Source organism: Ascaphus truei, chromosome 3, assembly GCF_040206685.1.
Source record: "Ascaphus truei isolate aAscTru1 chromosome 3, aAscTru1.hap1, whole genome shotgun sequence".
Classification (NCBI taxonomy): Eukaryota; Metazoa; Chordata; class Amphibia; order Anura; family Ascaphidae; genus Ascaphus; species Ascaphus truei.
This window is the reverse complement of record NC_134485.1, coordinates 335,697,826-335,720,246: the sequence shown is the minus strand read 5'-3', so window position 1 is coordinate 335,720,246 and position 22,421 is coordinate 335,697,826. Positions and strand designations below refer to the sequence as shown.

General features: G+C 43.7%; 1 protein-coding gene across 1 annotated transcript; it reads left to right on the top strand.

The window, feature by feature from the left end:
* The first annotated feature begins 2,068 nt into the window (after positions 1-2,068).
* LOC142489935 (uridylate-specific endoribonuclease D-like) lies at positions 2,069-20,808 on the top strand. Its single transcript, XM_075591592.1, has 7 exons — positions 2,069-2,212; positions 6,607-6,781; positions 8,821-9,023; positions 14,430-14,543; positions 15,868-15,974; positions 17,772-17,914; positions 20,648-20,808. The coding sequence occupies exons 1-7, from the start codon at positions 2,089-2,091 to the stop codon at positions 20,760-20,762; spliced, it is 981 nt and encodes a 326-aa protein (XP_075447707.1). The 5' UTR covers positions 2,069-2,088; the 3' UTR covers positions 20,763-20,808.
* Positions 20,809-22,421: the final 1,613 nt, after the last annotated feature.

Genomic DNA, 22,421 nt, shown 5'->3' with positions numbered 1-22,421 from the left:
TTTGGGGGAGATGTGGAAGAAATAGAAACATATTCATGTGTTTCTTGATTTTCTCATCTAAGAAATAGTAATAGTAGTCCTGATTTAAATGTATGATTAATATTTTTATTATATGGTCAAATACATTTTTTTTTTAATTCATTACGCTGAATATTTTTAATAGCTGGTCACCATTTTGGGGCATATTTTATATATATATATATATATATATATATATATATATATATATATATACCACAATTATTAAGGTTATGGTGGGTAAAGAAACTGACAAAAACCCTCCACAGAAAAGCATGGAGAGAATTACTTACGAATTCGGGCACATGTTACTACAACTGATTTTGTGTTAAAATGCATAGTTTTTCCTATAATAAACAGGGACCTGAGGCCCTGGCGGATATTTTAGTCTAATATCTTTTATCATATCTGCATAACCTCAGGTGGTGGCAGTGGATGGTTATGATGTGCAATTGAGTAGGGGTTAATACTAACTCGCTGGTTCCTTGAAGAGGAGAAAGGGGGGTTGGCTAGAGTAGCCGTGTGTATTAACCCTGGTTGCATATCTAAAGTCACGTGCTCACTTGTGTGCTGTTCGTGGCGGTGGTATATTGGGACGGCTTGAGGAGAGATACAATTCATTTGAGAGATCCCTGAGTGGGTGAAGAGTGGGGCAGCTTGCGGGCTGTGTATAGATCCTTGATCCTGTAAGAGGGGATACTGTCCATTTGACGGACCTTTGCGGAGGTGAAGAGTGGGTGCGCTTGCAAGCGTCGGTATTAACCCTTGTCACGTGCTAGCAGGGGGTCGTACGTGACAAATGGTCTTTATGCTTTACTGTGGAGGGTTTTTGTCACTTTTTTTACCCACCATAACCTTAATAATTGTGGTGAATACCTACTCTAGTCTCAAACTAGCATAGCCAGCAACCAACCTCACACTGATGATACCCATCAAGGTTGAAACATGTCTGTGAGTGGGTTTACTGGCTTTGCATCTCATCCCAGCCTCTGTTTAAAAGCTGTGTTTAAAGCAGTATGCATTGGCCTGAGGATTTGCTTGTGTAATACAAGCTATAGACAAAAGGTGGCACTGTGTGCTCATTTGCATGTCATTTCCCAGAATCCCTTGCTGCAGTGGAAATGCTGTGTGCTGGGCGATAATGGTGAAAGACAGGGTTGCAGACCTGTCTAAGAAATGCAAATGAACATACAGTAATATTTACAGTATATATATATATATATATATATATATATATATATATATATATATTATATATATACACATACACATACACATACACACACATACACACAGTATATCCGTGACTTACATCTAAAAGGCAATACAGTGAGTAAAAGGAGGTATTAACACACGTGTAAGGAGAGGGAAGGGGGTGGGGAGGTATGAAGGCTCTTGCTACAGTCAAATGTGTTCGGAGAGGTGCTCTCAGGGGCAAATATGCATAAGGAGAAAGGACTTGCAAAAGCAAGAGAAGAGCTCTTGTTTAAAGCAATATGGTATTAACACACACAATCCCTGCAAACTTCAAACCCAACACCCACCACACCATACAGTATAATATATATTTGTGTTAAAAGGAGTGCTATTGAGGGTGACAAAATGTATACAATAGACAAAAATTCCCAATGCCACATGCAATGTTATTTATAAAATGTTTTACCAGGAAGTAATACAATGAGAGTTACCTCTCGTTTTCAAGTATGTCCTGGGCATAGAGTTAAGATGGCAAACAATACATGGTTACAAATACATAATAAATATGACAAAAAATATATAGTTAAATACTTAACTTTTTGTCTTCTTATAAGTAAGGGTCATTTAGTCAAACTCTTTGGCCAAAGCGTTTGTCCTTTGTTAAAATTAGGTATTACAATATCAGAGTTGCCGCAAGTACTAAAGTATCATATCAATAAGTTGGGTGAAAATCACACAATCTCCTTTAAGGTTAATGCGGCTCTTTTAGTTAGGATTACACCATTTCTTCAGTTCAGCACTGCTGTGTAGACCTGCGGACAGAGCCCGTGTGTGTGCCACCCACATGATGTCACTGATACAAAGAGGCTATATATGCACTTGCAGCTGCTGCAAACATTGCAGAGAACTAACGGCAGAGGCTGCACCATGAAGGGCACTGTTGTGCTGTTGTGGCTTTTGCCATGTGTGATCTATGGAGCTCGCCAACCAGAACCAAGTGAGATATAATTCATTTTTTTTTCTTTTTGCAGATTGTCATAGTAACTCAAACATGTCTTCTGCTTCTTCCGAGGAGAAGTCTGTCAGTCAGTCTCTCTCTTTGGTGGGGACACTGTGTGTTTTGATTCTTGTTCCTTGTTTTTCTCTGGGGTATTGTTACTGTGCCTTGTTCTTTTTCTCTGTCCAGGGGTAAAAAAAAACCCCTAACAAATATATTTCAATTTAAAATTATTTGGGGTTTTCTTTGACTAATCACCTAGTGTTTTTTGTCTTTGGCTTAAAGCTGGAACACAACTTGACTTAAAGCCCAGATCGCCTTAATTTATTTCTACAGTCTCACTGTTTTTTTCATGCTCAGCTTGAAAAGGAAACAGAAGCTTATACAGTACACAGATGCGAGGAACAGTCATAGTAAGAGAGGATACAGAACAGGAAGAAGAGAACAGACTGTACAGGGGATAGTGCTACACTGTATATGCAGTGTTATAATAGATAAAGTAAACACACACACACATTCTACATATAGTGTGTGGATTTTAGTTGACCACGTGTCAATACTGCAGAAGTTGGCTAATATATACTGTATATAGAGTGCTTTTTCCCAGGAAAAAAAGGTCAGGGAACTCTGAGGATGCGCAATAATATACACATTTATTCACAGTTCAAAATCGTTCCGAATCTGTTATTATTTTTGTTAATAATAATTATGACATCAGAATTGTTTTATGAAACATATCAAAAATAGTAATGCCCTTTCCCCATCACATGGTGCTGGGTAACTACCCACTTCTGCCTGGAGATAGTGATGTCATCATAGGAAGATAGATAGATAGAGAAGGTTCTGGAACTCATGTCCCCGGAGGAGACATAAAGGTGGGACCTCACTGTGTATATTTTATATAAGTTCAGTGTATAGATAGGCATAGGATAAGGATCCAATTTATTGCTTAATAGTTACAAGGCCTGACAGGGGCCCAGAGGAGATGGAGCGATACCGACGCTATAGAGGACAACGATCAGTTGGGTAATATGAGAAGTATAAAGTCTCAACACCTCCCTAGTGGGCTGAGACAGGGGCAGCTAGGGAAGCAGCACAAACAGTATAGCCCAGGGGTCTCCAAACTCAGTCCTCAAGGGTCACCAACAGGCCGGCTTTTATGGATATCCCTGTTTCAGCACAGCTGGCTCAATCAGTGGCTCAGTCAAAGACTGAGCCACCTGTGCTGAAAATGGGATATCCATAAAAGCCAGCCTGTGGGCGGCCCTCAAGGACTGAGTTTGGAGACCCCTGGTATAGCCAAAGAACACTCAAGTGTTCAAGACTCAAGGATATACAAGATGCCCTGTATATAATATGTATGAGACTATGTCTAAACAATATTAAAGCCGCTGTTTGAATGAATAAAGTTTCTGGCATCCATCATTGCATTACCAACACCCAGCCTGCACAAATCCAGCAATGTGACAAGATAACAAAGACTGAGCACTGCGATATATATATATATATATTATATATATATATATATATATATATATATATATACAGTGTTCGCCAAGCCTATACATTTGCAGGCCCCGGGCGAGTGGATTTAACATTGTGGCATGCTCCTATTGGCCCAAGCAGCACACGTGTGGTACTAGGTGGCGAGTAGATTTTTTTGTTCGACGAGTAGATTTTTTGGTGATTTGTCGACCACTGTATATATATATCGACAAATTATAAAAAATGCCACTTGCCCGAAAATAAAGGCACTTGCCCCCCCCCCCCTCAAACCCCCAAAGCATTTTTCTTGCTACTTTAACATTCTCTTTTACACTCACCCCCCTCTCTCTCCCACTCCCCCTCATGTACCTGGCATCAGTGTACAGCGGTGGGAGAAGAGGATCACCATGTCAGCAGGTGCTCTAAATGGTGGGCGGCGGTGGCAGGAGAGCAGTGAAATCCATGTGAGAGACAGCAGGAGAAAAGCTGCGTAGGAACGCTCCCATGCGGTCTGACCTGGACGTCTTCAATAACTTTACTAAAGACTTCCAGGTCAGACCACAAGGGCGCGCTCCTACCGGGCTTTTCTCCTGCTGTCTCTCACATGGATTTCACTGCTCTCCTGCTTCTGCCGCCTGCCATCTAAAGCCCCTGCTGACATGGTGACATGGTGTTCCTCTTCTCCCACCGCCAGCTCCTTCTTCCACTCCCTCTTCTGTCTTCAGCCGCCTCGCCAGCTGACAAAATTCACTCGCCCCAGGCGAGTGAATTTTTCGAGCACTGTATATATGACCAGATAACCAGCACACTCTACATCAAAAATAATCGTGATTTATTAGCCATATCATATACAGTTAGGTCCGGAAATAATTGGACACTGATACAAGTTTTGTTATTTCGGCTGTGTACCAAAATAAATTCAAGTTACAGTTAAATAATGAATATGGGCTTAAAGTGCAATCTATCAGCTTTAATTTGAGGGTATTCACATCCAAATTGGAGGAAGGGTTTAAGAATTACAGGCATACCCCGCATTAACATACGCAATGGGACCGGAGCATGTATGTAAAGCGAAAATGTACTTAAAGTGAAGCACTACCTTTTCCCACTTATCGATGCATGTACTGTACTGCAATCATCATATACGTGCAGAACTGATGTAAATAAGACATGTGTAACAGGCTCTATAGTCTCCCCGCTTGCGCACAGCTTTGGTACAGGTAGGGAGCCGGTATTGCTGTTCAGGATGTGCTGACAGGCGCATGTATTAGCTGCCATTTGCCTATTGAGCGATATGTACTTACTCGCGAGTGTACTTAAAGTGAGTGTGCGTAAAGCGGGGTATGCCTATACATCTCTTTAATATGTAGCTCCCTCTTTTTCAATTGACCAAAAGTAATTGGACAATTGACTCAAAAGCTGTTTCATGGACAGGTGTGGGCTATTCCTTCATTATTTCATCATCAATTAAGCAGGTAAAAGGTCTGGAGTTGATTCCAGGTATGGCATTCGCATTTGGAAGCTGTTGCTGTGAACCCACAACATGCGGTCAAAGGAGCTCTCAATGCAAGTGAAACAGGGCATCCTTAGGCTGCCAAAAAAAAGAAAATCCATCAGAGAGATAGCAGGAACATTGGGAGTGGCCAATTCAACAATTTGGTATATTCTGAGAATAAAAGAACGCACTGGTGAGCTATGCAACACAAAAAGGCCTGGACGTCCACGGAAGACAACAGTGATGGATGACCGTAGGATCCTTTTCATGGAACAGAAAAACCCCTTCACAACATCCAGCCAAGTGAAGAACACTCTCCAGGAGGTAGGCATATCATTATCCAAGTCTACCATAAAGAGAAAGCTTCACGAGAGCAAATACAGAGGGTTCACCACAAGGTGAAAACCATTCATAAGCCTCAAGAATAGAAAGGTAAGATTAGACTTTGCCTAACAATATTTAAAAAAGCCAGCCCAGTTCTGGAACAGCATTCTTTGGACAGATGAAACTGAGATCAACCTGTACCAGAACGATGGGAAGAAAAAAGTATGGAGAAGGCTTGGAACGGCTCATGATCCGAAGCATACCACATCATCTGTAAAACACGGTGGAGGCAGTGTGATGGCATGGGCATGCATGGCTTACAATGGCATTGGGTCACTAGTGTTTATTGATGATGTGACAGAAGACAGAAGCAGCCGGATGAATTCTGAAGTGTATAGGGATATTGTCTGCTCAGATTCAGCCAAATTCAGCGAAGTTGATTGGACGGCGCTTCACTTTACAGATGGACAATGACCCAAAACATACTGCAAAAGCAACCCAGGAATTTTTTAAGGAAAAGAAGTGGAATATTCTGCAATGGCCGAGTCAATCACCTGATCTCAACCCGATCAAGCATGCATTTCACTTGCTGAAGACAAAACTTAAGGTAGAAAGACCCACGAACAAACAACAACTGAAGATAGCTGCAGTAAAGGCCTGGCAAAGCATCACAAAGGAGAAAACACAGCGTTTGGTGATGTCCATGTTTTCCAGACTTCAAGCAGTCATTGCCTGCAAAGGATTCTTGACAAAGTATTAAAAATTAACATTTTATTTATGATTGTGTTAATTTGTCCAATTATATTTGAGTCCCTGAAATAAGGGGACTGTGTATGAAAATGGTTACAATTCCTAAACGTTTCATACAATATTTTTGTTCAACCCCTTGAATTAAAGCTGAAAGCCTGCACTTCTATTGCATCTCGGTTGTATCATTTCAAATCCATTGTGGTGGTGTACAGATCCAAAATGATGAAAATTGTGTCAGTGTCCAATTATTTCCGGACCTAACTGTATATCATTGAGAAGCAACTTCAGAGCTGACAACTTCTGCACTTAAAAATAACTATTTTTCTACTTTGTTTGCCAGGAAGCAAAAACCGTCTATCACTGTTTTCAGCCACAAATGCTGAAATTCAGAGTGTCTCGCAAGAGTTGTATCTAGCTGATGTAAACAGAGCTGCTAGTGGCGACATTACCCTGAACCTGCAGTACAAGGTGTCCAGCTCCCAGACTGGCACAGGCTCGGATTACGCCAGCCAGAAGTAAGCTCATGAACAGTTTTCTTTTTATGCATTCCTCTTTACTGTGTTTAATTTAGAGTACTTGGTCTGGGGGTTGTCTCCTGGTAGGTGATCCTGGATAATATAGAAGCATGCAGTCTATCCAAAATTAACATATTGAATAAAAATAACTAAGATAGGGCACATTCGCAGGTTTGAAATCTGAAACACATGAACAGTTTGAGTGCTTGCTTTCCGGGTTATTCCAGAGTACTTGACCGCAACTATGTACAGTAGGTGATCCGAATAGGAACAGAAACAAATCCTAATTTCTGCTTCCTGCTCGGATCGTATCTTTTCTCACTGCATTTCCCTCTCCATATAAATATATGCCCTTCCCTTGCCAACATTTTGCTTCGGTGGGTGAAGGGTGCAGAGGGGAGTGGGGCTCTTCACTTAAGCTTATAGAAAAAAAGCAAGGGAGACAGTGAAAAGGAGCAGCAAGAATGCAGAGTAAAGTGTCACCCAGAAACAAAGAAAGTCAGAAAGCAAGCAGAGAGAAAGGGACAGAGGGACACACAGATCGGATCAAACTGCAGAGGAGCAGAAAGAGGGACAAACACATCTCCTCAGCCTATCAGCTCTTCTCTAAAATGTATAAATATATATATGTAACACCCCTATCCCCCCCCCCCCAATGGAGACCTGATGGTAGATAGGTGTTAGTGCTGTGGTGCTCACCTGTTGGTTCTCAGGAGGCAGAATCTCCGCGGTGTTGTAGCGAGTGGGGTACAGGATAGTCCTTTAAGGATGGTGCAGCGGCTCCATCCTGCAGGGCTCTGCCATGGGTAGAGGTTCATTCCGACAGGAACCATAAGAATAATGTACTCACAAGCAGGGAACGGTACAACTGGATTTATTGGTGGGACAGCATACCCTTCATATCCATCTCATGCAAGAGACGTACATTTCCCTGGATCCATAGTAATCCAAGTTCTTGCCCCTCGCAGCTTGCATGCCTTCCAGTAGTCACAGCTAGGCTCGCAGGTCCCTTTTCTCTTGACTAGGCTCCCAGGAGGTTGAGGCCCCTGGGCTAGTCTTAACCCCCTTATTCCCTGATGGGGTAAGGTAGAATCATTACCCACTCCCTAAGGAGCAGGCTACACTGGGGAGAACCCCACAGCATAGAACAGGCTAGACTTGGAAGGGAGCCAACTTTTATACCAGGGGTGTACCCCACTCCTAAGCTCCAGCAATTGGGCAGTACCACTGGAGTGAGCCCACCTTCCCGGCACATGCTCCAACGGTTTCCAGGCTAGCACCTGGAACCCGCAACAAAATATCATATTAGGTATGGAACTCACGTGCTAAGCAATGTGAGAGAGGTATAACCCCAGCACTGCCTACGCTTACCAGGACTTATAGTACTAGGGTCAGGAATATGTATATAGCCTGGGGCACATCGCTACATTTATAATATATTAAATAGAATATTAATTGAATTATAATTATATATTACTGGTCAGATGCATGGGGGTATGATTATATATTACTGGTCAGATGCATGGGGGTATGCCATTCTCTACTTCGTTAATTCATGTATTCTAGCCAATCATTGCCAATTGCACGGTGACATTACACTGGTGTTGGGTATATTGATTGGAATACAAATAGCACCATTTTACCTTTCTGTGCTAGTATAATAAGCAGTTGATTTAACATTTTTCATGCTTTATGATATTTTACATTTTTTTTGCCAAAACCAAATAAATCCAGCTTTTGCAAAACCAAATCCAAAATGAAAACACAACATTTTTTTTAGAACCAAAGTCACGTCCAAATCAAAACCCCAGTGCACGTGCCCACCCTTACAAATAACTGGGTTACTTACAGCCATTGTGCAGCATGGAACTGCTTAGAACTGTAACTGCACTGTAAACTTGTTACTCCTTCAGAACCTTGCACTGAAGTACTTAATCCTTATAGTACCAGTGACCAGCATACTATACATGATTTGCCTACTGTATATATTCCTTCTCAAAAAGAAAAAGGGTGAATCGGATGCTCTGTCTTCTCTCTAGGTTGTTCAGCTACGTGAATGAAGCCAAGCTGTTCGCCCGCCCAACCTTCTCCCGCCTTAAGTCTCTGCTTGACAACTATGTCAAGACAACAGGCACAGTGGAATCAGTGACCAATGCTGAAGTGCAGGAGCAAAATGCCTTCATTGATGAGATCTTCAAGACCTCGGTCATTACCAAACTGTCTAATTTCTTCCTCTTTAAAGGTAACACTAGATCTAATTAAACCAATGTACACAAACAACTCGGAGAGCTGGACCCATGGTTATCTTTGCTACCAGTGGTACCTGAAGCACTTTGCAATGTCTCACAGGGCCTTCTGTTGCTGCATGGTTTAAATCAGTACTCCTGTGCATGTGGTCATTTGAGAATGTAAACACAGATAATGATAACGCTCTATTCCAAATAGATAACAATTATAAAGTAAGCACCAGGTGCATAGGGAAAATAAGACAGAATACAGATAAGTCAGTGACCGAGGTCACATGAGTCCCTTGTTAGCACGCACTCATGGTGCAACAATAATAATAATTAGGGGGATATAGTAATATCCTCTGTCACTGTCTTATCTGTATTCCATTTGAGAATGTTGCATGAAAACATGGTCATATAATGTGTGCAGGGCCGCCAACAGAAATAGTGGGGCCCAGGACAAACATCTTAAGCAGGCCCCCCCCGTGTCAGCGGTATTACCAGCCGCCCCCCTCCCCCCATTTCACAACGCACGAGCCCCCTCTCTTCCCACCATGTATTTCTCTCCCTTCGGTCTCACCCCCTCTCACTCTCCCCCTCGCATGTGTTTCGCTCCCCTGCGCCTCACTTACTCAGTTTTCCTCACTCACCCCCTCTCCTCTCCCTCCGTCAAGTCAATTACCCCACGCTCACTCCTTCCCTCCCCCTCACACAATTCCCCCCACGAGATATACTGTACACCAAAATCTTCCCACCCCCAATGCAAAAAACTTCCCACCCACAAATACATACAAAAAATATCCCCAACCCCCAAATATGTACAACCTCCCCCAACCCCCAAATGCATACAAAAAACCCACCTACTCAATACATATATAAAGAAACAAAACAAATAAACCACCATAAATACACATAAAAACTTCCCCAAGCCCCCCAATACACATAAAAACTTCCCCAAGCCCCCCAATACACATAAAAACTTCCCCAAGCCCCCCAATACATATAACAATTCCCCCAAGCCCCCCAATACACATAAAAACTTCCCTAAGCCCCCCAATACACATAAAAACTTCCCTAAGCCCCCCAATACACATAAAAACTTCCCCAAGCCCCCCAATACATATAACAATTCCCCCAAGCCCCCCAATACATATAACAATTCCCCCAAGCCCCCCAATAAATATAACAATTCCCCCAAGCCCCCCAATACATATAACAATTCCCCCAAGCCCCCCAATAAATATAACAATTCCCCCAAGCCCCCCAATACATATAACAATTCCCCCAAGCTCCCCAATACATATAACAATTCCCCCAAGCCCCCCAATACATATAACAATTCCCCCAAGCCCCCCAATACATATTAAAATACCCCCAAGCCCCCCAATACATATAAAATACTGCCAATACATATAAAATACTGCCAATACATATAAAAATACAGACTTACCTTGGGCCAGGCCCGGTTTCTGCGGGGGTCCGCTGGCTGGTGGGGGACTGGCCGGCCGGCGCTGCACATTTCCCCCGACCTCTGGCCAGGCCCTGCTGCTGTTCGCGGCCGGGCCCCGGCTCTCGGCTGCCTATAAGCCTCTTCCTTTCTCTGCCCCACGCCACCGAGCTTCCGACGTCAGCGCACCGGAAGTAAGCCCTGTCCGCGCCTGCAGTGAAAGGTTGGCGGTTGGGACAGAAAAAGGAAGAGGCTTACAGGCAGCTGAGAGCCGGGGGCCTGGCCGCGCCCGGTAGCAGGGCCTGGCCAGAGTTAGGGGAAAATGTGCAGCGCCGGTCGGCCGAGCCCCCCCACCCCCCAGCCAGCGGGTCCAGGACACCAACCCTGGCAGACCCCCCCTATTGGCGGCCCTGAATTTGTGATGGCTAGACACTACTTACAGGGTTTCATATGTGAAGTCCCCATAATCAGACAGTCTTAGCCTTTATAAAATAGGTGCCTCTCTGATTTTGAGTCGTTATTATTTGTAAATGGGCTGGGTAAAACAGTTAATAAAATCCTAGTGGCTGAATTCATGCAAGGAGGAAACGCTGAACTTAGATATCTTAATATATAAATTCGAAAGTTGTGGGGTTGAAACGACATCTGGCCAATCAGATTGGGTTGAAACGACATGTGGTGAATCTGATTGGTCCAGCCTCTGGCCAATCAGATTGGTGGCTCTATGATGTCACCCAACTGCCGCCTCACCCAACTGCCACACACACCACCACACACACACCACCTCCTGCCCACACCGCCGCCTCACACCCCTGCGCCTCCAGCCTCCCCTCCACACAGCACCACACACACCACCTCCCGTCTCCCCTCCCTCACCACGGTGCCTCCCGCCGCAACTGGTCGGGACCAAGCGGCGGAACGGACGGCCGGGAGGGGGCAGCCCACCCCCCCTCACCCGTACCATACCACCCCCCCTTACCTGTACCACACCACCCCCCCTCACCCGTACCACACCACCCCCCTCACCCGTACCACACCACCCCCCTCACCCTTAGGGTGGAACTGCGGGGCCTGCGTCCAAGAAAGGCGCCGCACGGAACTGCGGGGGGGGGGGGAGGCCTGCGCCCTAGAAAGGTACCGCACGGGACTGCGGGGGGCGGGGCCTGCGCCCGAGAAAGGCGCTGCACGGAACTGCGGGGGGTGGGGCTGAGTGCCGCACGGGACTGAGATGTGTGTGTGTGTCAGTCTGTGTGTGTGTCTGACTGTGTGTGTGTGATACTGTGTCCCCCCCCTCCTGTCCACTGTCCACCCCCCCTCCTGTCCACTGTCCCCCCCCCTGTCCACTGTCCCCCCCTCCTCTCCACTGTCCCCCCCCTTCCTGTCCACTGTCCCCCCCTCCCCTCTGGGGGGGTGGAGAACGGAGAAAGAGGGGGAGCACAGAAATAGGGGGAGAGAAGGGAGCGGGAAATTTAACTCACGGGCAACGCCGGGTCTCTCAGCTAGTAGCTAAATAAATAAAAAACACTTTAATAAAATTAGAACAACATCTTTATTACCAGTGCCTTCATATTTCTGTTATTACTCTGTGAGTTAAGGACTTACATGCAGCACTTCATACGGATTTGATATTGCCTAGCTTGTAATCCTTTTTGTAAAGCTTGTAAACTGCATTTAAAGCTGGTAATAACTTGTGTTTTCTCATAACGGCCAGATATGTCTTCACAACCATTTTAATTGAATGGGGTCAATTAGATATTTTAGGCTCTGATACTTAGGGCCATATTTAGTAAGCGGTACTATTAGCCACTCTGTGTCTCATTCTAATGCTTGTGCATGTTTGCATGTCATTCTGTTTATGTCATTGAAGTCACTCTGTACCCCCACTGTACCGCACTGCAGAATATGTTGGCACGTTACAAATAAATTGTAGTAATAATAATTCAAATGAATGGTTTGTAGAGTGTCTTATGGCCAGGGCCGCAGGCAGATTTCCCAGGGCCCAGGACAAGAATTACGACCGCCCCATCCACCCCCCCCCCCGGTGTCGGCAGCCTTGCGAGCCCCCATTTCACACCTCCCAAACACCTTCTATTTCCCCCCCCTCTTCCCATGTATTTCTCTCCCCTCCATCTCACTCACTCCCACTCTTCCTCACTCACCCCCTCTCTCCTCACACTCTCCCCCTCCATCAATTACCCCACTCTCACTCAATTCCCCCCCCCCGCCTCGCAGGTATTTCTCTCCCCTGTATCTCTCTTACGCCCTCTTTTCCTCACTCACTCCCTCACCCGCTCTCTTACACCCCCTCTCTCCTCTCACTTTCCCCCCCTCCGTCAATTACCCCACTCATTCCCTTCCACCCCTGACACAATCTCTGCCACAAAACACATACCAAAAACCCCACCCCCCCAGATACAAAAAACCTTCCCACCCCCCAAATACATACAAAACAAAATCCCCACCCCCCAAATATATATGTAACGGTGTTTCCCCCACCCGGTGGGAGATTTGGCCATTACTGGTCGTGTGGTGCATGATACCTGCTGGTAACAGGAGGGCTGAGTCATCCACCGATGGTAGTGGGGACACAGGACTAGGCTTCTGGGGTTCATACCCTACATATCTTTAGCAGTGCAGTGCCTCCATCTGCCGTAGGCTCCATGGAACTGAAGATGATCTCCCACGTTAGAACCGATTACCTCTCACCCCTGAGTAAGATCACACACCAGGCCGGAGGTATAATAACAGGAACGGTTTCTTGTCTCTCTCTGTGCAGCACAGTACACGACAGGGTTCTGCCCAAAGCAGCAACTCTCAGCTACCCACTGAAGGATGGTCCCTGGACCTTCACTACAGGCCAAGGGCACCCGCAGCAGTCCCAGTTCTTCCCTGCCCCTCTAGCAGAGGCAGAGGTATGGTACACACTCTCTCTCCCCGGAGGGAAGAGGACCAGAGAAGGCCTAATAGTCAGGCTCTTGGCTGTGTGACCTGCCTCTCTCAAGTGGGTAGAGGCACTGCCAAATTTGGGCGGCAACTGCCCTTAAGTACACCAAGAGGAGGGCACCAGGTCTGTCCCATGTTTGGACATGCTCAGGCCTGATGTCACCGCCTCCCCCGTTACTCAAGTGCAGCACCAGTGAGTGGGGAAAACCCATATTTACTACTGGCAGGCCTGATTTTAACAGGACTTACGGCCAGGAGAAGGGCATGTTAGTAGCCATAGGTGGCATAGCTACATCTACAAACACTTCTCACCCCCTGAAATACATACAAAACCCCCACAACTCAAATACATACCAACGCTCCCAAATACATATAAAAAACATTGCCCAAATACATACAAACCCCCACCGCCCAAATACATATAAAAAAAACACTCACACCCCAAATACATATAAACCCACCAAAAATACATATAACCACCCATCCCCAAATACATATAACCCCCTCAAATACATACCAAACTCCTTCCCACCCCCCAAATACACATAAAACCTCCTAAAAAATGCATATAAAATACATACTTACCTTGGGGATGGTCTCAGGCCTCTGGCCAGGCCCGGTGGCTGCAGGGGGCCCGTCTGCCGGTCCTCTCGCTTCCGCCGGGCCTGGCTCTCCCCCAGCTGCGCGTCTCCATCACTGACTATCCCACACCGAGGTGCTGACATCAGCACGCACCGGGCCTCCCTCTCATGCCGGTGCGCGGCGGAAGCTGAGCCCAGCTTGCTTCCGGCGCGCCAACTTCAGAGAGGCCCAGCACACGCTGATATCAGAAGCTTTGCGTGGGACAGCCAGTGAGGGAGATGCGCAGTTACCCTGCCCGGGACTCCTGTCCCGGCTCTTCCCCCCCTGTCGGTGGCCCTGCTTATGGTTTTACACTGCTTAGTACGAATATCCCTTAGGTCATTGGAGGTGGACATGTTGATAAAATTGTGACCAGTCCAACTTTCTAACAAGCCTTTCATATTAACAGGTTTCTACAACTCAGTTGAGAGCTTTAAGGCTGACCTAACGGAGATGTGGTTCGGCCTGTACACTCGCACCAAGGGCCCCCTAGATTCCTCTGGTTTTGAGCACGTTTTCCATGGTAAGGAAATAAAGCACATACAACACTACCTCAATCACAGTAATAAATACCAGCACCGATGGCAATGATCTTATGCTCTATCTAGAAAAAATTGGATTGCTGCAATGAGAATTTAGCAGATTTCACACTTAAGTAATCTCCAAGTACGGAATTATTTGTAACGAACGAAAAGGCTATTAAATGGCACCAAACAAATAAATAAGTTTGGTGATTGCTATATTTTATTTTAAACTTCCAACACATTGGATTTTTGGGTGAGTAGCTTCCTTCAGTTCAATGAAATGGAAGTTGTAAGCAATTCTGCAACCAAGAGGTTACAGAAATGGTGCATGACCTACTGTACAGCACATCCGAAAACTAAGGCATTTAGGAAAGATTGAAGGACCTTAATACAGTATCTGCACTTAACAAGGGAGGTAGAGGTTACTACAGTAAGGGAATTGACAGATGCTTGGGATAGACATAAGGCGATCCTAAATGTAAAGGAAAGCCAAGGATAATATATACGGTCTGAGGTTTTACAGCAGATGGGAAAATGGGCAGACTGTGGGCCATGGGGTTCAAATTACATGTTCCTATGTTTCAAAGTAGTCCTTTTTAGCTAAGTAACCCAATTGATAAACTTACTGGAGATGCAGAAAACCATTGCATTCTGGCACTCTTTATTTTCAAGAGGTCCAGCATGTATGTATGTATGTATGTATGTATGTATGTATGTATGTATGTATGTATGTATAGATATACATATGTGTGTGTATGTATAGATATACGTGTGTGTGTGTGTGTGTGTGTGTGTGTGTGTGTGTGTGTGTGTGTGTGTGTGTGTGTGTGTGTGTGTGTGTGTGTATATATATATACATATATATATATATATATATATATATATATATATATATATTATATATATATTATATATATTATATATATATATCATATAAAAACATTACTTGTGAGCACATTCACATGTTTTAGACAGGTCTGCAACCCTGCTTTTCGCCATTATCACCTAGCATACAGTGCTTCTGCCGCAGAAAGGAATTCTGGGAAATAACATGCAAATGAGCACACCTTTTGTCTTAAAACCATTATATATATGTATTCACACTTTGTGCTACTATAAATATTTATTTTGTGACTTCCTCTGGATCATCATAGCTATCAACTGTTCTGCAGAGAGTGTAAGTTCAGCACTTTGGAACTGATTTATGAAAGGTGAAGTCCTGACCGGTTTCCGTCATAAAAATCAATTTTTAACTATACAAATATCACTTTATAGACAAAACGTTAAACTGAGGTGCAAAACATTGATATGCTCTTTAAACAGGTGAAATACATAATGGGAAGATATCTGGATTCCATAACTGGGTACAGCTGTATCTACAGGAGAAGGCAGGTCAAGTCAACTATCTGAGTTATAGCTATGATGGACCAGTAAGTATGAGCATCTTCATACATTTATGGGTCATGGATTATATGAACTATTGCATAGCTACAGCTGCAACTCTGCTTGCCTTGAGAATTCTGCACTTAAACCCATCCAACACTGTGAGATTCCTGCAGCCAGACTAATGGCCCATCGAATTAACACAGCGGGGGTCCCTGCATTTGAATGGCACTCACACTGCGTGAATCCTACCAGGCTCAAAGTCCAGTGTGACAAAATACATACGTAAACACTTCAATGTTACTATTCTCATGAGTAAGGGTCATCTAGTTAAACCCTTTGGCCAAAGCGATATAAGCCTGCAGCCGCTCCACGGCATGACCAGTATGCAGGTCCTAACACTACCTGTGAAAATTCTCATTTACCTCAGCAGTGGAGGGAGAATGGTCTTAATTGACCTGTCCTGCACAGGTACTTGGAAAAACCTGCTACTTAAAAAGTGGTCTGGGGTGAGCTTAAACTATGGGAGGAGGGGCCACCAACCTTCAATCAACTGATACCTGTTGAAAATTAAAAAAGCACAATTCCAGCAAGCTCTAACACCAGCTCCCACCACAATATATGTATATATATATATCTCTCTCAAAAGGAGTGCTACTGAGTGGCCAAATGTATACAACAAGAGACAAAGATCTTATAAAGAGGAAATGCAGGAGGATTGCTGCTTAATAACTCTGGCCCAAGGCTACCCCTACTCTTTTTATAGATTATCCCTTAAATTGCAGTTTACACCATCACAGTTTTATCATTAACCCCTTACCGTGCTTACAATGCTTTCAAAGACCTTCATATTTTTAAGCGTTTTAAATTTCCTTTGTTTTTCTCCAAAAAGATTGAAAGGTTTTTAAGGGAGTCACTCTTTCACTAAAAAAAAAAATCATTCTTATATACCTGAGAGAGATAATTCTATATCTGCTGAAGTGACCGTTTGGGCCAATTTTGCCTGAAAATGCAAATAGATGTTGGCCAAAATAGCATGAATGGCAGATAATATGGACCAGTGATTCCCAAAGCGTTGTTCACGCGCGCTTAAATGTTCAGTGAAGTGTATCAAGGGGGTAGTAAGAACAAATTGTAATGTGTTAGTGCCACCCCAGAGCTAGCCTGTGGTAGTGCGGAGGAGTGATGAAGCTGGCTCAGGTGCTCTGTGCTGTACACCACTTATAGTTACATGGCCTGACTTCCCAAAGCTAAGCTACTCCTAACCCCCTCCCTTCCTTATCCCCCCCCCCTCCCAACCCTCTTCCCCTCTCCTAGGCCTTTTTCTCTCTAATACCCCCCTTATCCTCCCCTATTCCCTCCTCTCGTCCCCTCACCCGTTCTCCCCCTGCTTATTACTCCGCCTCTATCCACCCCTCTCCTCACTTCTCTCCCCCCTGCTTTCTGGTACACTTCCCACGGCGTGCAGAGCTACATTACTCAGCTGGTGCAACACTCTATGTGCGACGCACCACACTCCCTGCTGTAAGGAGGGTTCACATAACTACTTTCTAGCAGGGGTTTTACAATGTAAAAAAGGTTGGGAACCACTGTTATAGAATATGGCCCTTAGAAAATCAGGCCTGCAATTCCTGTTTTCAACACTATGTGGCAACATTTCAACACAATTGGAATATACTGTAACTGGTTCAAATAAATTAAGAAAATAATGTATAAACAAATGGTATGGATTCATCGCAACATCACGACACAGAGTCTGGGGATCATTACAGGTTTCATAAGACACGCTTAGGCATTTTACATTGATATTTATTGTTGGTGTTATCTTTGTTTGTTTTTTCAAGTGGACCAATTACCCCGATGTCCTGGCTTTCCAGTACAAATGGTCTAGCTACGTGAAAAGCCTTGGCTCCTTTTTTATTGGATCCAGTCCAGAGTTTGACATCGCTATGTACACTCTGTGCTTTGTAACCCGTCCTGACAGTCTGTGAGTATCTCAAGATTCAGGAGACACTATAAGAGAATGGTGGTGACCTTAAGACACAATGTAATGTATTTGATGGCAGTGAAACGGCAAAACATGTGTTATCCGGTCGTATGGCAAGGAGATGTGGTGATTTGGAACATAGGTTGGAACAATGCTCATGTTTGGAACCCTCTTTAGAATGTAATATACTGCAATATATAAAACCATACTAAATTCCTAGCTGTCCAAAACCTCTTCTACTTAGTCTTAGAGAATAGACATCTCAGTAAACATCATTGGTTCCCACTAAGAAGCACAGCTACTGATTTCCAGTACACTTACTCTATAGCAGACATCACTAAGGCTGCGGCCCCGCTGGCGCTGACCGCGCTCATGCTTGAGCGGTGACGTCACCAGCTCTCCAAGCATGAGCGCCGGGTATCCTTGCTATTTCACAAGTGCGTGTTGTTGCAGGCAAGCTGAGCGCGCTTCGAAGTCTCTTTTTTTTGTTTATCTAAGCGCCAAGCGTTGGTGAGTGTGCCCGCGCACGAGCACACGCACCGTGTGAGCGGGGACAGGACTATTTAAATTGCCGAAACTAAACTCGGCAAGCACCGCGCGGTCAGCACGCAAAGCGCTAGCTTGGCCGCAGCCTTATTGTGGATTAATACCAGCAACACTGAGCACCTGAGAGACTCAATGTGGAAGACACAGCATTAGTCTGTGCATTGGAGCAGCATTACATTATATATTTCCTGAAGGAGAGTGAATGTTTTAGCTGTACAGTCACAGACACATGTAGTGCAAGGGCCTATACATCAAAGTATATCGACTGATTAAGTAGGGCAAAAACAGTTACATTAATCTTACTAGATTATCACAGTAGAAAACAACATTTGTTTTCAGTTGGATTATTTTTCTTGGTGTTATTTTTGTGCTCCAATTTTGCCCCAGTTCTGCTGCCACAGATGTGATAGAGTTTTTTGAATCATCATACAGTGCATAATGTTGTTATTATTAGAAGGGGGGGGGGGGAGGTGTTGCTGACGAGAGACTGTTACTTGTATCCCTTTGCACAGTGCAATGTTCCACAGAGGCCAGAGTTGCAAAATGAGTATAGCTTGAGGAGGGCACTGAACTGAAAATATTTACTAGTCTTGTTCAGAGACTGAAGATAAGAATGACTGACTTTTTTTTTGGTTTGATACTAAGGGACATTATGTTTACTATAAAAAGCTCAGCTTATACCTTTCTCCCCACTTGGATGTCTATTTACTGTTGGTTGAGGAGATAACTGTAGAAAGGATGGGAGTCTCACACCCCCTAGTGGCGCTTCTGAATGCAGGCCAAGTATGATAATGTATCAGTAACAAAATCCTGAACTGCTTTTTAAACAGCCATCAGCGTCACAAATAGAGTATCCACATAGCCATAGAATAACAGTGTTACAGCCCCCCCAATAGCCTCTGGTGTGAGGAAAGTCTTGTATGGGGTACGGGACCAAGTAAATAAAGTACTCACTGTTTGGATAATGAGACGCTGGCTGCTCCGGTGTGCTCCTGCTAGATGAGTAGCAAAGAATCCAAAGAGAACGAAGCGGTGCAACTCCCATGCAGTAATGACTCAGACTAGGACAGTGTCACTCAAGTGTAAGCTTTATTGACACCCGACAGCCACCAGACCCACTCTGACGCGTTTCGCACGGTACACCGTGCTTTGTCAAAGAGAATACTAACACAGAACAAACATCGGCATAAAATACCCATCAGACCCCGCGTTCTTACCAATAATAACTCACCATTCCAGCTAATCGAGAAATGGGGAGTGTATACCGAGCGTCACAGGGTGTAGAAAGGTAACATAAAAACAACAATGAAGTTAAAGCGATATCAAACATAAATTTGAAATATCAAAAAACGTTATTCTAACCATTACACCCCTGTAACTAATTGTGAAAAACATATATAAACAAAAGATATGAACATAAAAACAAGGATCAGAGGCTGTACTAATCCTGACAAATGTATTAAAATGAAGCCAAAATCCTATCTCTAAATAAACATTTAAAGGTTAAAAAGTTGTATCAAAACAGAAGTATTGACATCAAAGCAAAAAAAATAAACAAAAAACCCTCCTCTATGTATATATATATATATATATATATATATATATATATATATATATATATATATATATATATATATATCTTTTATCACCAAGGGCAAAGATAAGAATATAAATCCAATAATGAATGGATATATAATAATAAACCCTGAAATGGTGTTTCCAATGTAAACACCAATATAAATATAAAGAAATCAGAGTTGTGCCCATCATATAATGTATATTGCACCTTGGTGATATAACAATATTTTGTCAATAGTGTTAAGCAATGGAGTTAGAGATAATAATAACAGGAGCCATAAATGTAATGACGTAAGCAACAGAATCTAATATAGTAGGCAATATGAATGAATATACATGAATAGGACATGAACGGGGGGAGAGGGAACGGGAAGAGAGGGATAGGAGAACCACACATGATAACCTAATCAATGTAAAAAGTGTTGAAGCTCCCAGTCAACATTGATCCCTGCTGGGGTCAACGTATCCAAAGGAAAAATCCACGACATCTGTGAGGATGAGATAACAACGTTTTGCCTTCATACTTTCCCCTGTGTTTCTCTTTGACATTATCTGTTTGGTTCTCCCCTTCCACCTCCTTACTGATCGTTTCTTCATCTCTTGTTCAAGGTGCACTGTCAGCGTGGATGGTAAATCTTTACAAATCCAAACCTACACTTGGGCCAACGCGAGCTATGGAAACGGCAAAAAATATGTGGGGTCTACTTACCCCAACGCTCAGTGAAAGTGATGTGATTTCCTTGTGCAAATAAACTTGTGCCAACTTGAAATATTATGTGTAGCAAACATGAAGTGTAACATGGATGAAAAAAGCCCTAATTCCCAAAGAAATATATAAAACAATAATCATACAGTTACAGTATATGAGCAAGAAGGGGCCGACCATGCTTTCTTAATATGTGCCAATAGTGTGATTTAAATTGGGAAGAAAAATGATACACAAAAATCAATATACAGCAATCAAATAAAATATAATAATAATAATAATATGGAGTGAGAATATTGTTTTAAAAAAGCAACATAAAAAATTATAAGATACTAAATAAAAACGTGTATAAATGTTTAAAGTCCATTCAGTGAATCATCCAGAGGGTAAGAAAAAAAGTTCAGTGTGTAACACCAAGGGTGCATGCAGCCACCCGCAGACTGACCAATCTAATAGGAAAAACTTAACAAGCAAAACAGAAGTGCAAATGATCCCCTGGTGTAGTGCTTCACATTTTAATACAGAGGTAATGTGGTTAAAATTATTCTCACAAACATTAAAATTGCTATAAACTCATCAGGTATAGTGTGATTTGCTGGGATACGATGTCTTTGTTGTGTTCTGTACGATCACCAACGGGCCGATAGTTCCAACGTGAAGACATCCATAACACCACAAGGAAACAGTAAAAAAAAATAGACCTCCCTACGCATTTCAGGGGCTGCCTTATTCAGTTAATCATTGTCCTAATATATAGAGTTCCTGTTGCTATGAGAACTATGTGATACAAAGATCATATGTAGTGGATGGTACTTTAATAACATCAATTAGAAAAATGCTAATATGCAGTGTTCGACAAATCACCCAAACATCTTCTCGCCGAACAAAAAAATCTACTCCCCACCTAGCTCCGCCCCGCCCCGCCCCTAGCCCCGCCCCACCCCCAGACCCGCTTTTTAAAAAAAATATGAATAAATTCCTAGTAAGAATAACATTTGTTTTTGACATTAGTTTATTTATTGTATTACTTTATACTTCAATTAGTCCTTGTTACTTGTGTGTGTGTGTGAGTGTGTGAATGTTCCTGAACCCCATAACTAGTGCCTGGACGTCCCCGCATCACAATATCTAAAGCAGCAATCCCGCCTGGGATCTTACCTGATCCGCAGTCCCTCAATGTCCAGGTACCCTCATTCCTGCAATGTTATACATTGGAGGGGAGGTGTTCCCTACCTGTCTTCTGGGTTAGGGGGGGTTCCGATGTCTTCCGTGTGAAGCTCGTGAGTTAGATCTGGAAGAAAGCAGTATAGGTTATTTACAGTGAAGGTATAGGGCAGTTAAGATATGTAGGGTAAATAAGAGATCCAGAGTGTGAGAGAGAGAGTGTGGGTGAGAGACAGAGAGAGACACAGACACACACACACACACACACACACACACACAGAGACACACACACACACACACAGAGAGACAGAGACAGAGAGAGAGACAGAAAGAGAGATAGAAAGAGAGACAGAAAGAGAGACAGAAAGAGAGAGAGACACACACACAGAGAAAGAGAGACAGAGACAGAGAGAGAGAGAGAGAGAGAGAGAAAGAGAGACATAGAGAGAGAACACACACAGAGAGAATGAGAGACAAAGACAGAGAGAGTGCGACAGAGAGAGTGAGAGGACG

Coding starts and splice junctions, on each gene's coding strand:
- LOC142489935 (XM_075591592.1), top strand. CDS start 2,089: ATGCACTTGCAGCTGCTGCAAACATTGCAGAGAACTAACGGCAGAGGC. Junction 9,024..14,429: donor TAATTTCTTCCTCTTTAAAG/GTAACACTAGAT, acceptor TCATATTAACAG/GTTTCTACAACTCAGTTGAG. Junction 14,544..15,867: donor TTTTGAGCACGTTTTCCATG/GTAAGGAAATAA, acceptor CTCTTTAAACAG/GTGAAATACATAATGGGAAG.